This window comes from Ambystoma mexicanum, chromosome 3p (genome assembly GCF_040938575.1).
Source record: "Ambystoma mexicanum isolate Mex_15411 chromosome 3p, UKY_AmexF1_1, whole genome shotgun sequence".
Classification (NCBI taxonomy): Eukaryota; Metazoa; Chordata; class Amphibia; order Caudata; family Ambystomatidae; genus Ambystoma; species Ambystoma mexicanum.
In genome coordinates, this window is record NC_090925.1 from 1,204,644,484 (window position 1) to 1,204,658,013 (window position 13,530).

At 44.1% G+C, this 13,530-nt stretch overlaps 1 protein-coding gene across 4 annotated transcripts in view; it reads left to right on the top strand.

The window, feature by feature from the left end:
• Positions 1 to 11,294, top strand: part of KLHL3 (kelch like family member 3) — a 1,295,653-nt gene extending 1,284,359 nt beyond the window's left edge. For all 4 annotated transcript variants that reach the window (XM_069652631.1, XM_069652632.1, XM_069652633.1 and 1 more), the window contains one exon: positions 10,166 to 11,294. In XM_069652631.1, the coding sequence (XP_069508732.1) occupies positions 10,166 to 10,194 (29 nt within the window). In that variant the 3' untranslated portion in view covers positions 10,195 to 11,294. The remainder of the gene's footprint in view (positions 1 to 10,165) is intronic.
• The last annotated feature ends 2,236 nt before the right edge of the window (positions 11,295 to 13,530 follow it).

The following is a 13,530-nucleotide window of genomic DNA, read 5'->3' on the forward strand; positions in this document are numbered from 1 at the left end:
GATCCCATTAGTCCAAAAGTTACCAAAATATGTCAAAATCTGCAGTGATTACTGTACTGTTGGAATTGAGTTCATGGTTCTGCAATGTGTACGGATTGCAAATAAAGTAAATAAAAACAAAGTTTCTGTGTCCAAAAACCTTTGCTTATCCTCACAACTAACAATATAACAATCTGTATTGATGTCAACAATAAATTAAAGTGTTCCAAAAGTAAAGTTCTGAGCTATTTCCAGCTCACACTTATTCTTCAGCTTCCCCTCCTTAAATATCAAAATGTTCACCACAAGGTTCAGGGTACCTTTTCTTGGATTCGACGTTATATAGTTACACACCTTTCCAAATGTCAGGATACCCCTTCCCAAGTTCAATACAGTTTCTTGGCAGCAGGTTTCAGGGTTCCCTTCCCCAAGTTCAATTCCAAAAAGATGTCACAGAAGGGAGTATCTTGAAGCTTTGTCTTGGAGTTCAGTTCCAACAATTCTTCACAACTCAGTGCTCCCTTCCCCAAGCCGTATGCATCCATAGTAGTTCTTATTAGCATACAGGGGGCCTCTGGTCTTGGCACAGTTATTGGACCACACAGTCCACCTATTACAGGTCACACAACCAGGAACCTTGACTTCTCTTTTAGCAGTTGAATATTCAACATATAGAGATTATCTAGTCTTGGTGCAGTTGTCGGATCACGCGATCCATGTCACACCCATGAAGTATCATGCAACCTTTTCCTGACCACGGAAGCCAAATGCAGTTGACCCCTCCTACCTTGGTTGGCACGGGATCTTGATTCAGTATCAACAGGTAACCTCGAGGCAGCCAGTGGGGGGGGGGGGAAGAGGGTTGGGGAGAAGTTGTGTATAGGGAAGAGGGTGTTTAAGGTAACCGGAAAAAGGGTGAGGGTTTGTGAAAATGGATAGGTACTGTGGTGCGAGGGAAAAGAATACAGATTCATTCAGCATGCATGAAAATAAGGACTGCAGCCCTCCTTGTAGGACACTCTTGTAGCCAACACCTTTCTCCTGATTAACCCGACATCTTCCTTCTTAATTCAGAAGATACCTCCTAGAACTTACACCCTTAGACCATTCATTTGCTAGAATAGCGACAAACAGAAGCACATGGCAATAGGACAAACATAAGCATGTGGCAATAGTACAAACATGAGCACATAGCAGTACTACAAACTTGGGCATGTGGCATTACACCAACATAAGACAGGGAGTACCCTCCTCCCCTGCTCTCCTTAGGGCTGTCACCCAGAGCTTGCAACCCCCACTTATGTCCTTGTGGGAACACAAGGCTTGTATTCCCTCCCAGGATACACACACAAGAAAGCAGCAACAGACCACATAGCGTGCCCTCAGAATGCAAGTGTGTGCCTAGGTTGCTCCTGGAAGCGTTCGAGATTATCACAGCTGAAACTCATTAGCGTTTGTGGTGTTGCTGTGACAATCTACCCATACGCGGTGCTTAAGCACCTCTCCTCCCCTTTCCCCCTGCACAAACACTCATAGCAATGACTTAACTAAGGCGTGGGGGGCCAGAGAGCACCTCACCAGGCGAATGTAGCGCGCACGTTTAGCGGACAACCCGCAATCTCAGAATGCCTGCTGAGCCACTGGTAACGTGGAAAGCGACAGCGTTCCCTCCACACTCCCGTGGGGCAGCCTCTCACAGTCTCACCACCTTAGCCCGGGTGCATTCGCATGCCTGCCTACACGCCCAAAATCACCAACGACTGACACGGGCCGGGGAGGAGCTTAAATACTTGAATGCTGCATGCACATGCATGCACGCCAAACCCCATGTAATCATTAGTTATTGTAGTCTTTTGGGTCCCGTGGCCTTCCCACTGCCCAGATGAGATCTGACAGGCCCCTTTTTCCTCAAAGTCCACCCTTTACAGGTCACGCAACCAGAAATCCTAGCTCCTTGTACAACTTCAACACCAAACAGTCCTTAATTTGAGTTAGTTTCCTATTTTCTTTCAGTACATGATTAAGCGTTAGCCTATTCGTTATTTTCATTCAGTTAGTTATTCAAGATTAGCAGAGTTGCTATTTTCACGTAATTCGATATTCAATTGTAGCAGTGTTTCTGTTTTCATTCAATTCGGTATTTAAATTTAGCTTTTTTGCTATTTTCATTCAATTCGGTATTCAGTGCTAACAGTCTTGCTGTTTTCATTCAGTTCGGTATTCAATATAAGCAGTTAATTATTTTCGGGCCACTTGCCTTTCACTCCTTCATTCAACTTCACTGTTCCACTTGAAATGCAAGTATTTATTCCCTCTGCACTGTTTGCAATTTAAGTAGCCCGCCCGGAGCGCCCCAGTCTCTGGGTAACTTCCCCAGCACTCACCGGTTGTAGGCGTCTCCCTCCAGCTATCCTCTCTGGCCTCTGCATCAGCTTCTGCGAGCCCCGCTCGCGTGAGGGCAGGTGTTCGGTCCACCCCCAGGGGCAGGATCCAAACGCGATGGCCTTTCCCTGGCCACCTGCATAGAGGATCCAAGGGTAATAGGAGTGAGAATACCCTCAGGATTCTCACATACCCTTCCCCAATGTGAATTGGACCGAGGTGCTTCACAGGGGAACAGAGAGAAAGTCCACATTGCCTTGTTCTCGACCTTTCCGATGTTCAACTGTGAAGCAATCTTGTTGAAGGTCCAAGAACCATTGCATTACCCGAGGATTGGAGTCTTTTCTCAGAGAGGAGAGTGTTCTGTTATTAAATGAAATTTTCAACCCAGGAGATAGTATTTCAGATGTATTACGGCTCATTTAATGGCTAATGCTTCTAGCTCAGTGACTGAATACTTTTCTTTTTCTCTCTGGGAAAGAGCCTTCTGCTAACATATAGGATTGGGTGTTCAAATCCATCATAGTTCTGTGACAGAACAGCTCCTAGTCCCATTAAGGAAGCATCAGTCTGAAAGATGAATTCCTTGGAGAAATCTGCTGCTCTAAAAATAGGGCTTTGGCATACAATTGTGTCGTATAACATACATCCTCCTCATCTTCCCATTTGATCTTCTGGGCCTCAGCATTTTTCAATTTATCGGTCAGTCTAGATGTTTTACTAGAGAAGTTTGGAATACATCTACGGTAGTATTGATTAATCCCAAAAAGAACCTTAGATCTTTCTTAGTTTTCAGAGGGGGTGTATCAAGAACAGCTCTTAATTTCTCCTATTGGTGTTGATCATACCATTGCCTCCAAGGACCCTAAATACTTCACCACTGACTGGGCCAATCTACACTTTTTTGGGCTAAGCCGTTAGACCTGCTTCTCTTAACACTCATGATCATATAGAGGTGGTGTAAATGATCCTCAAAGGTTTTGCTATAAATTACAATGTCATCTATATATGCGCTGCAAAACTCTTGAGTACGGTTGTAACATTTTGTCCATAAGTCCCTGGAATGTTGCAGGAACACCAAGCAACCCAAAAGGCGGGACCTTCAATTGAAACAATCCCATGGGAGTGGCAAAGGCAGTTTTCTCTGTATCAGGCCGATGCTTATGAACTAGCCAATATCCCTTTATAAGATCCAGGCTTGAAAGGTAGAAGGCATTACCCAACTGATCTATTAGATCATCTATACAAGGCATGGGGGTCTCTTTTCTAGCCTCAGGTAACCTATAAGGTATTAAGTGTACCACTTTACACACAGGAGTGCGGATATGATGTGTACCCTTTACTCTCCCCGGCTCTTCTTGAAACACATCAATAAACTGCCTTATAAATTCATAAAAATCCTGTTTCTGATTAAGATCAAATTAAATTAGGGCCTTGTTGTCTGTCTTCTGGTAACAAACAAAATAATATTATAACTGGGGACTTTCAGCAAATGTATATGATAAACCTGGGTTTTGAGACAACGGTCTGGTTGTGAGTATAATTGCATGGCCCGTTTGCTCTAATACTTCGTATGGTCCATGCCATTTGGACACTAGTTTATTTTCCGAAGTGGGTAATAAGACCAGTACCTTTTTGACCTATTGAGAAGGACCTAGAAGAAACCTTTTATTGTAGGAGGTATTTTGTTGTTCTTGTGCCTTAACCATGTGAGTTGGTACCAAAGAATTTACCGCCACCATGGGCCTCATTATGAATGTGGCGGAAAGGCAACAACGGCGCTGATAATGCTACCGGTGCCGTTGTTACCTCTGTCACATTACGAGTCTTGCCTGCCGGTGCCGGACTGCACGCGTGGTCTGACCACGCGTGCAGACCGTCACCCGCGAGCAGAACTCGTGATTGCACCGGCACCGTTATATACAGTGCCGGTGCAACTATGCTCCCCACCCCGATTCTGCCCTATGGGGCAGAATAGGGATCAGGAGGCCGGCCATGCCGGCACCCGCGAATGGGCACTTACTGGCCCATTCATCTCGTAATGGGCCGGTAATGGCCCATTCGCGGGTGCCGGGGCCGTAGCGCGTTTGGCGATAGCCGTTCCCTTAATAAGGGCACGGCTACCGCCAAACCCGTAATGAGGCCCCATGTGTTCTTTTAACCTATTGGCTGTTTAAGGGAATGGGATTGGAGCCTCTTTTCTTTCTTCCCATGTTTCTCTTTGCATATCAAGGACATCTCGTGGTTCTTGTCCATAAAGGAGCTCAAAAAGGAAAACTACCTTTCCACCAAGATGTCTGTCTGGGGATGGTACACTAATATTCAAAGGGTGGTGATATGTAGAAATTCTTTGACTTCCCCCATGAACTTAATTATAAAAGTAGAACTCGAGTCAATAAATATCTCCTTTGGAAACCCCACCTGAGGAAAAGAAAAGGGACCAGGTGTTTCAAAATGTGTTGTGTGGTATTGCTCTTCAAAGGGAAGGCTTCTGGATAACGTGTGGCATAATCAACAATAATCAAAATGTATTTGTTCCCTAGTTTAGAAGCTTCTGATGGTTCCACAAACTCCATACCTATCCGGGTAAAAAAGATCTCAATGATTGGCAACAGATTTACGGGGAATGGAGGGGGTATATGTGTACTTGTTTCTGACAGACATCATACGCCTGGACAAAGTTTTTAATGTCGGCGTCAATTCCGGCCCATTAAATCTTATCTGTTATGTGTGCATGAATCTTAGATTGTCTGAGATTGCCCCCCGTTAGATGTGAATGGGCTATTTCTAGGATAACCTGTTTGTGACTTTTAGGAATTACCAACTGGGTTCTTACCGGTCCCTCTGCAGTGGTATCTCTCCTATGGAGAAGTCTGTGTTTCAGAAAGAAAAAAGGTCCTCCTTTCTCACTACCCTTTAATTCCGATACCACTTGTATAAATGTTTCTGCCAACAAGAGGTAGTTTATTTGGATACAGGTTAAGTCGATTAGAGTCTTGGGTTCTTCGTCTATCAAGTTTCCTACATTGGGTTTTGGCAGGGTCTGTAGATGCCTCGTCAGCCTCCCCAAAGCCTCGAGTATTAGACAGTATTATTGGTGGCGTTCACCTCTGCGCAGAGGGTCAGCAAGCTACAGACGTTGTCCTCATGCAAGCCCTACACCACCTTTCATAGCGACAAGGTCGTCATCCGCACTCATCCACATTTTTTGCCTGAGGTGGTCTCTCCATTCCATTTGAACCAAGAATCCTGCCTGTCAGTGTTCTTCCAGAACCCGTAGTCGGAGGTAGAAAGGGCTCTACATTCCTTAGAGCGCAAGAGAGTCCTCAAGTTGTATCTTTCACAGACAAACTCCTTCAGGAAGTCTGAAGAATTTTTCATTACTTTCGGGAGCTTCTCTCCCGGCACCCAGACTTCCAAAGCTTCTATCACCCGTTGGATGGTCCAGGCCATCTCAGAGACGTATACAGCCATGGGCAAACCAGTTCCTGAGGGGATTCATGCCCATGCGTTCAGGGCTAAGGCCATGGCCGTCGCGTTTCCGGGGCATGCTCCTTGGGATGTCCTCAGCAAGGTGGCTACTTGGGCCACTCCGTCTGCATTCTGTAAGCCCTATTCCCTGGATACAAGCACCAGGCGCGATTGTCATGATCCCAATCAGAGAGCATAGTCCTCATTCAGGCATGCAGGCTAGGCAGGGAACATTATAACAATCATTCGGTCAAAAGTGGGTGTTACGCTGGCACATATGGCATTTACACCATCCACAGCATCTACTTCCATAGACTCCCGTGATGTTCAACAGTAATTTCATACACATGACATGGCCGCCGCAAAACCCATTTACCAGTAGCAGCACAGTTCTATTCATATTTGGAGAGGAGGTATTTAAGCCCCCCTACGGCTGGAACTTGCGCTTCGCGTCTGTGCTGCCGACAGCGGGTAACGCTACCGGCATTTCTCCTCACAGAACCTGTCAAAAGAAGGAGATAATAGAGACATTAGTTTTACAAATAAACTACAGAGTACCATAGTTCACAGAAGAGACTTACCTGACGGAAGTTATCTCCGACGCCGTTATCTTCAGTAAGAACATTTATTTGCTCGCAGTCGCAGCATCTTCCGTCAGAAGTTTCACTCACAGCCGCAGCATCTTCAGTCAGCAGTTCTTCGCTCGCAGCCGCAGCATTTTCAGACAGAACTTTCTTCCGCAGCCACTGCATCTTCCGAAGCTTTATTTCCTCAGCTTTCCGAAAAACCTGCAAAAAACACAAGAGGTATTTAAGTAAAAAATTAACTTAACAGTTTAACAGAGAAGACATTTTATAAGCGTTTACGTACCTTAAGGTTCTTCAAGTTTTCACCTCACACTTGTTACCGCGCTCCACCTTGAAGGCTGCATTTACTCTGTATTGACAAACTTGCCTTTTTAAACGTTTTCTAATCCTGAATAACTCTGCAGCCATCCGCAGCCCTAATTCTTTTCCCCAGTTCCGAGAACCTGCAAAAAGAGAAAGAAGACAAAAATAATTGGAATGAGAGATCTCTCCAACGTAGTATTCAGTTCAAGCCCCTTAAAGATTACAGTATCTTTACCTTCTTACTTACCCTAAGACTCATTCTTAAGAATAGACATTTCAAGGCAACAAGCTAGAGTTCATCAGCAACCCAAGTTACTATTGTTTCTCCATCTCAACGCGCCCCTATAGAAAAGCAGGATGGAGAGCTCCACAATAATAAAACACAGGTGAGAAGGGAGTGACTTAAGGGAATACACATCTCATGTAATATTACCTTAGTTAATAGATGTTATAGCATTTCTATTGTTGTCATTTGTTTGTTCAGAACAGAAAAAGAATCCTAACGGCTCCAAGGTAACAGGTCCACAGGCTGGAAGGCATTACGGTCCTGAGGAATCCAGGTAAGCATTACAGCGATGTAGAGTTCGGTCAGGTGGTTCTGAAGAACCTTTTTGCTGTGTCCTAAATATGAGGTAGGTTGTCAAAGCTCCAACCTCTGGTCTTATTTGGTGTAATCACCCACAAGGATGGAGAAAAGGGGACGGGACGTATGAGTAATTAAAGTTACCCACCATAGTGACTAGACTACTCATAGTCCCCTTTCGTCCATACTTACCACCCACCTTCCCCCGCTTGTATACCAGGGGCTAATATGTTCATCTAAGCGTCCGATGTGTTAAAAAGGGGACTGAGGTGAGGTGCCGGAAGGCGGGGCCTCGAGGTGTTTGCAGGCCCCAGCCGTGCCCCGTGTGCTATACTAGATTTTAAGGGGAAACTCAAGTTTCTGCTGCCAAAGGTTCTGGTACGGTCCCCATGTTGGGGGACGCCCACAAGGATGGAGGAAAGGGGACAATGGACTTTGAGTACTCTAGTCACTACAGTGAGTACCTTTCATTTATTTTGAAGGGAAATAGGCTGGTCTCAGCAAATTATTGTTCCATTGCCCAGCTTGATGTGGCAAGTAAAATGTTTGCATCAATACTAGTGCGCAAACTTGAAGTTTGTCCAAGAGAAACGGGCCATCCGGATACATGCCAGTCGGGCTTTCCAAAGGGTGTGGGCACCTCCCTCAACTTTATTATTCTTGTCTTACTCCAAAAGAGTTGCTGGTGGACAAAAGACCAATCTATGCTGTCTCTATTGATTTATCCTCAGTCTTTGATAAGGTGAATAGAAATAGTCTTTGGAGTAAGTTAAATGACTGGAGATTACCAGATGAATTGTTGGGGGCCTCTAACCCATCTGCATACTAACACCGGTATTCCGGTTAGATTGGATGCACAGGGCTCTTTATCCAAACAGGTAGAAACCTTAAGGGGCCTTTGTCTGGGATGTGTATTGGTACCTGCCCTTTTCAATCTATACATCTGAGGTTGGCCTCTTTCAACGTATATCAATTAATTACCCCCGCAATTAGGTTTGGTTGCATTCCAGGTTGGTCTGTGCCGATGATTCAGTAGTTTCTGATGTGATAGCCATTTGTCCTCATCAGAGTCCGGTAGTACTAACCTCTTATATGGAGGCTCATGATTTAGAAATAAATTGAAATAAATCTAAGGTCACCATTTTCTCCCATAGTAGGAAGTTGGCCCCCTTTAATTGGTCACTGAACAGGCTCCTCGAGATTGTAGATCTACTAACTTATTTGAGATTTACCATCTACAAATAACCCCAAACAGCTCTAAATATTCAAAGGCTGCATTTTAAGGGCATCATGTTTGCAGCACAACTGAAAAATATAAACCTTATATATGGGCGTTTCTCCTTGTTGCCAGTGTTAACCTACTATACAACTAAGATTGTGCCTCGTCTGATCTATGGGGCTGAGTTGTTGCACATGGCAGAAGAACACATCCAGCATATGTTGGAAGCCTTAATTTGTCCCAGGGTGCTGTCGCTTCCCAATTGTACACCAATTTGCATTTTGCGATACTAGTTCGGTATTTAATCTTTGTTTCTGATTAAATGGAAGATGTTACTTGGTTCTAGGAAACATGTTGGTCCCAATCCAAACTCACTATGTATACCCCTACATGCGCTTTTGTTGAAAGACAGTTGTATTGAACTAAATATGTGGGATGAAAATTGTGAATAACTCCTAGAAAGCGCATCATTGTTAAATATTGTGTACGGTTTGCTTTTTAAACCAGATCACATGTAACATTAAACAAAAAAAAGTTACATCAATACTCAACTGACCCCTAGTCTAGACAACACCCTACATGTTCATAGAAATGTGCCCAAGGATAGAAATATGTATATTCTGATTGGTTTGGTCCTTATTCAGAATTATCCCTAAACCTTCACACACCACCTTCTAAACAAAAAGGCAATATGAAGAACAGTCTAGGAGAGGCCAAAAGGAATTACCTATTGTGGCTGTACAGTATGTCATTGATTACTGGTCTCTGTCCACCTCTGAGATTCTCAGGCATCGGAGCTAAAACATTCCTTGCTCATCAGCACCGTTGTAGAAGTCCCAGCAGAGAGGAGTCCGACTTAACCAATCACCTGATTAAATCTGCTTCTCCTGAAGGAGCGTTTGAGGCACATTGATTGGAGGTTTATGGGAAGTATCTGTTGTTCCAGACCTGGAGATTCATTTGGGAACTATCTTTCTAATATAACCAGAATGGGGCAACTTATAATGACAAAATTAACTTTCGCACACAGTATGCTTAATCTCTCTCCCCCTTGCTCTCTCTCCCCTTGCTCTCTTTCCCCCTCGCTCACTCCGTCTCTTCCTGTCTCTCTCCCCTCTCTCTCTTCCCCTATCCATCTTCCCCTCTCTCTCTCCCTCCTTCCCCTGTGTGCGTGTCTCTACCTCGCTCTCGCTCTCTCTCCCTCTTCCCCTTCCCCTCTCTCCCTCTTCCCCCCCAATGTCTCTCCACTCAAACATGGGTGGATTTCAAAACTCTTGAGCAAAAGCTGTGGGGAATTCAGAGACTCTTGCCCAGTAAGGAAAAACAGCCCCAAAAGAATAGTGCTTAGCCAAGGAGACATAAATAAAAAGGGGAAATCATTTAGTCAAGGTAACTATTTCAGGACCAGTGTATAAAGCAGAAACACGAAACTGATCAGCAAGAAGAACTTGAGAGGTAATACTTTTGAGAGAGAAGTGGTTTACAGAATCAATGATAACATGTAACCAGAATCCAAATCTTTGAGAAATATTCCAATCCATGCTACACTTAATGCACATCAACATGTATTAAATGTGTGGGCAAACATTATATGAGCTAACAATTTAAAAATGCTGCATATTTTTTTTCACTTTAAAACAGGTGTTGCCGTGATCGATAAACCACTGTGACCAAGCGGCCAGTCGAGAAGAGACCTACACATGAAGTGAATGCTACCTGGCACATAGAGGAAAGACTATTGACCGTGCCAAGGTCATTGTTATAAACGTATAACATGACAAGTGTACATAAAGGACGTTACCTCTGCCATCACTCTGCGTTGGATGCTAAAACAATGTGAAAACTCTGTGGTGAACAGATTTGGTGCAAAGGAAGCAACAAATATTTGTTTATGCAGTGGCCCAGTATCCTTCGGAGTGACACTGGATGTTTCCTTGAGCAATATATTTGCATTTGGGATGCCATCAACTATAAACAATGCTGCCGAATGCATGTTTTAATGCACAAAATTGCTCCATAGGAGCATGTTGGTGGGATATACTGTATTTCTCTACTACTGATAACATGTATGTTTTGTAAATGATACAGTTTGACAAATATGTAATCTTCATGACAGTAGGATTACTTTAAATTAATGCTAGGACTACTAAAACAGAAGCCATCAAAAACTGTCGACTTCAAAATCAGACACATCTAGCAAATATTTTTATATGGAATGGATACCATAGCCCTACCAAGCGACTGCACTAAACCAATTATGAGCAACAGTTTTTGGAAATCCTTGAAGTGTTACTGTATCATTTCTATTATGAAGGTTTAAACGGTTAGTATTTTGTGGTCATGACCAATGTTTATTTATTAATATCAAAGGGCACATGCTTTCTCATGGAAACAGTTGCATTGTTATGGACATAAAGAACCTCGTTTCTGCTATGCAATATGGGAAACATGTGTGAATGACAAACTGCTGCAATAGACGTATATATTTTCTTTGGAATGTCTGAATGTTAAGATGTTGAAATTGTATTTGTATAATTAATTCTGAACGAGATTCTTTCAAAAATTGCCTTTTCATACAATCATTAATTAGCTATGAAGAGAACATTTGGATGTACAGATTTTTTATAGCATTCTTTCTAAAAAATATTTTGAATTAACTGTTGATGTCTTGATTGCGATATATTAAGACCTTTGTGTGTATGACTATTGTGGAGATATTTAAATAGGTTTGTGCGATTTTTGCACAAATAATAAAAATATATCTATTGTACAATAAGCGTGTTTGGTATACTATATACAGCTGTGTTGTCAGAGACTCGGCCGGCTATTTCTTTAAATCTAAGAATTGGCTAACTACAACCGCATAGTTTCTGTTCTCTTGTCTCCATTAAAAACCTTGCAGTGGCCCTTTTAACAAAGCACCATTTAAGACATTCAAACACTAGCCTGATTACGACATTGTTCCTTTAAATTAGAAGTATGCAAGTATGCCCGAAGAAATAGGCAAATTATATATTGTAAAGGCTGTCTAGTGACATGGTTAAATGATTCCGACCCATCTCACAACTTGCCAGGTTATCAGGGTTTGATAACTGTTTAATGAAACAATCATACACACTTAATCTACTGTGTTGGTTGCTATATTTGGCAGCCTTTGCTGGTGATATATTCTATACAAATGAGCAGGAAGTCAGTCACCTTTTGGGGGTCTTGCCTCCGAAGTGAAGAATAAGCAAAGACAAGGACGTTTCCTGTTTGGCCCGGTTAGGACCTAGAAAGCACCATGACCTTTACTTTATACCATGTATCAAACTCAACTTTCTCCACAAACATCTCCAGTTTCACCAGACAAGGCAAACTCTGCACATCACAGACTGTAACATGGACACTACACTAACAGTGCCCATATAACCCCCGAAGCAACCCACACAGCATTCCCTACGAGAACCTGGAAGCTGGTGATCATCAACGCCAGCAAAGGAATCTCACAGGCAGCTAACATAATCACCTAAGACCTTAACACACTCTTCATCATTGAAATCTGGCTGACGGCCACCTCTGACCACATCCTGGAAATGCTACCCTAATGGAGACAGCATTCAACTCACAAACTAGCGTTGCAGAACCAGTGGAGGACTCGCCATCACCCACTAGCCTTCCTGACATTGCAGCTGGCTGGAAGTTGCCACCATCAGCTCCTTCAAAGTATTCCCCTGTCACTTCCTCCTTTCTCCCACAGATGCCTGCATCATCAGTATGGAAGTTGCCACCATCAGATCCTTCAAAGTACTCCCCTGTCACTTCCTCCTTTCTCCCACAGATGCCTGCATCATCAGTAAAGGCAACCTAAGGCTAAAAACGTTGTCCTCAAGCACGCATACATTTTAATGGTATTCTTGGATGTATACTTGTTTTTGGCCCTATCCATTTTTATTAAACAAGAATCGCATTGTGTTGCATAAATGGAATTGGCCACTGCCTTGGATTCAGTAATCCATTAAATGCTCTGAAGAGTATTGTTAAATGTAGGCATTCGAAGGGATTGTGTCCCCCGACGTATTCCTTATCCTAGATATCTCTTTCCAGCTTTGCTGGCCTCGGAAATATTTTCTCTGTAGAGGGGGCTGCACGTCGACGTCCGCCGAGTCGATGTCCCTCGACAGCCGCCGTATCGACGTCGACGTCATCCTGCCTATAAAGGCCGCGCGCAGCGTCCGTTGCTCAGTTCCGTTTTTCTGCGCTTACTCAGTGCCTCGGAATATCGTTGCTCAGTTTCGTAGAGAATTATTCCATTTTCCTCGAGATATTCGCGCCATACTCAATGGCTTCCTCATCTGAACCGACGACCCCTCGGTCCGGTTTTAAAAAATGCCGAGACTGTGGAAAAAAGATGTCGCTGACGGACCCTCACAGGGTCTGTCTGTGGTGTTTGGGAGCTGAACACCATTGTTCGGAGTGCGAGGACTGTATGTCCATGACAGCTAAGGCCCTGAAGGAGCGTAGGGGGAAGCTGGAAAAAGGTAAGACTTCTAAAGCTTCTTCTTCCTCGACGAAGTCGACACATTCGTCTCCTCATCACCATTCGCGCTCCAGGTCTCGAAGCGGGTCCCATCACTCCTCGAGATCGAAGCACTCGAAAAGGAGACGCCGAAGATCCCCTTCTCAGTCCTCCTCTTCCTCTGTTTCACCTAAGAGAATCCCTTGCCCCACGAAACATAGTTCCCGGGCTGAATGGGAGGAATTCCGAAAAAATATGATGAGCGTCTTTGAGAAAGCGGCCTTGACCCCCTCGAAGACTGCCGAGAGCGATGCTCTGGTCGAAAGACCCGAAGGTCCAAAATGCCACGAGTCGCAGCACTCGGCGAAGGAAGCTTCTCGAGCGCGTCACGAACCCTCGAGTAAAGCAAAGACCTTGAATCCTTCTTCAAAGGTTCCGTTGACGCCGTCGACGAAGGTTCCGTCGACGCCGAGGTCGGTGTCTTCGACGCCGTTGTCAAAGGGACCTT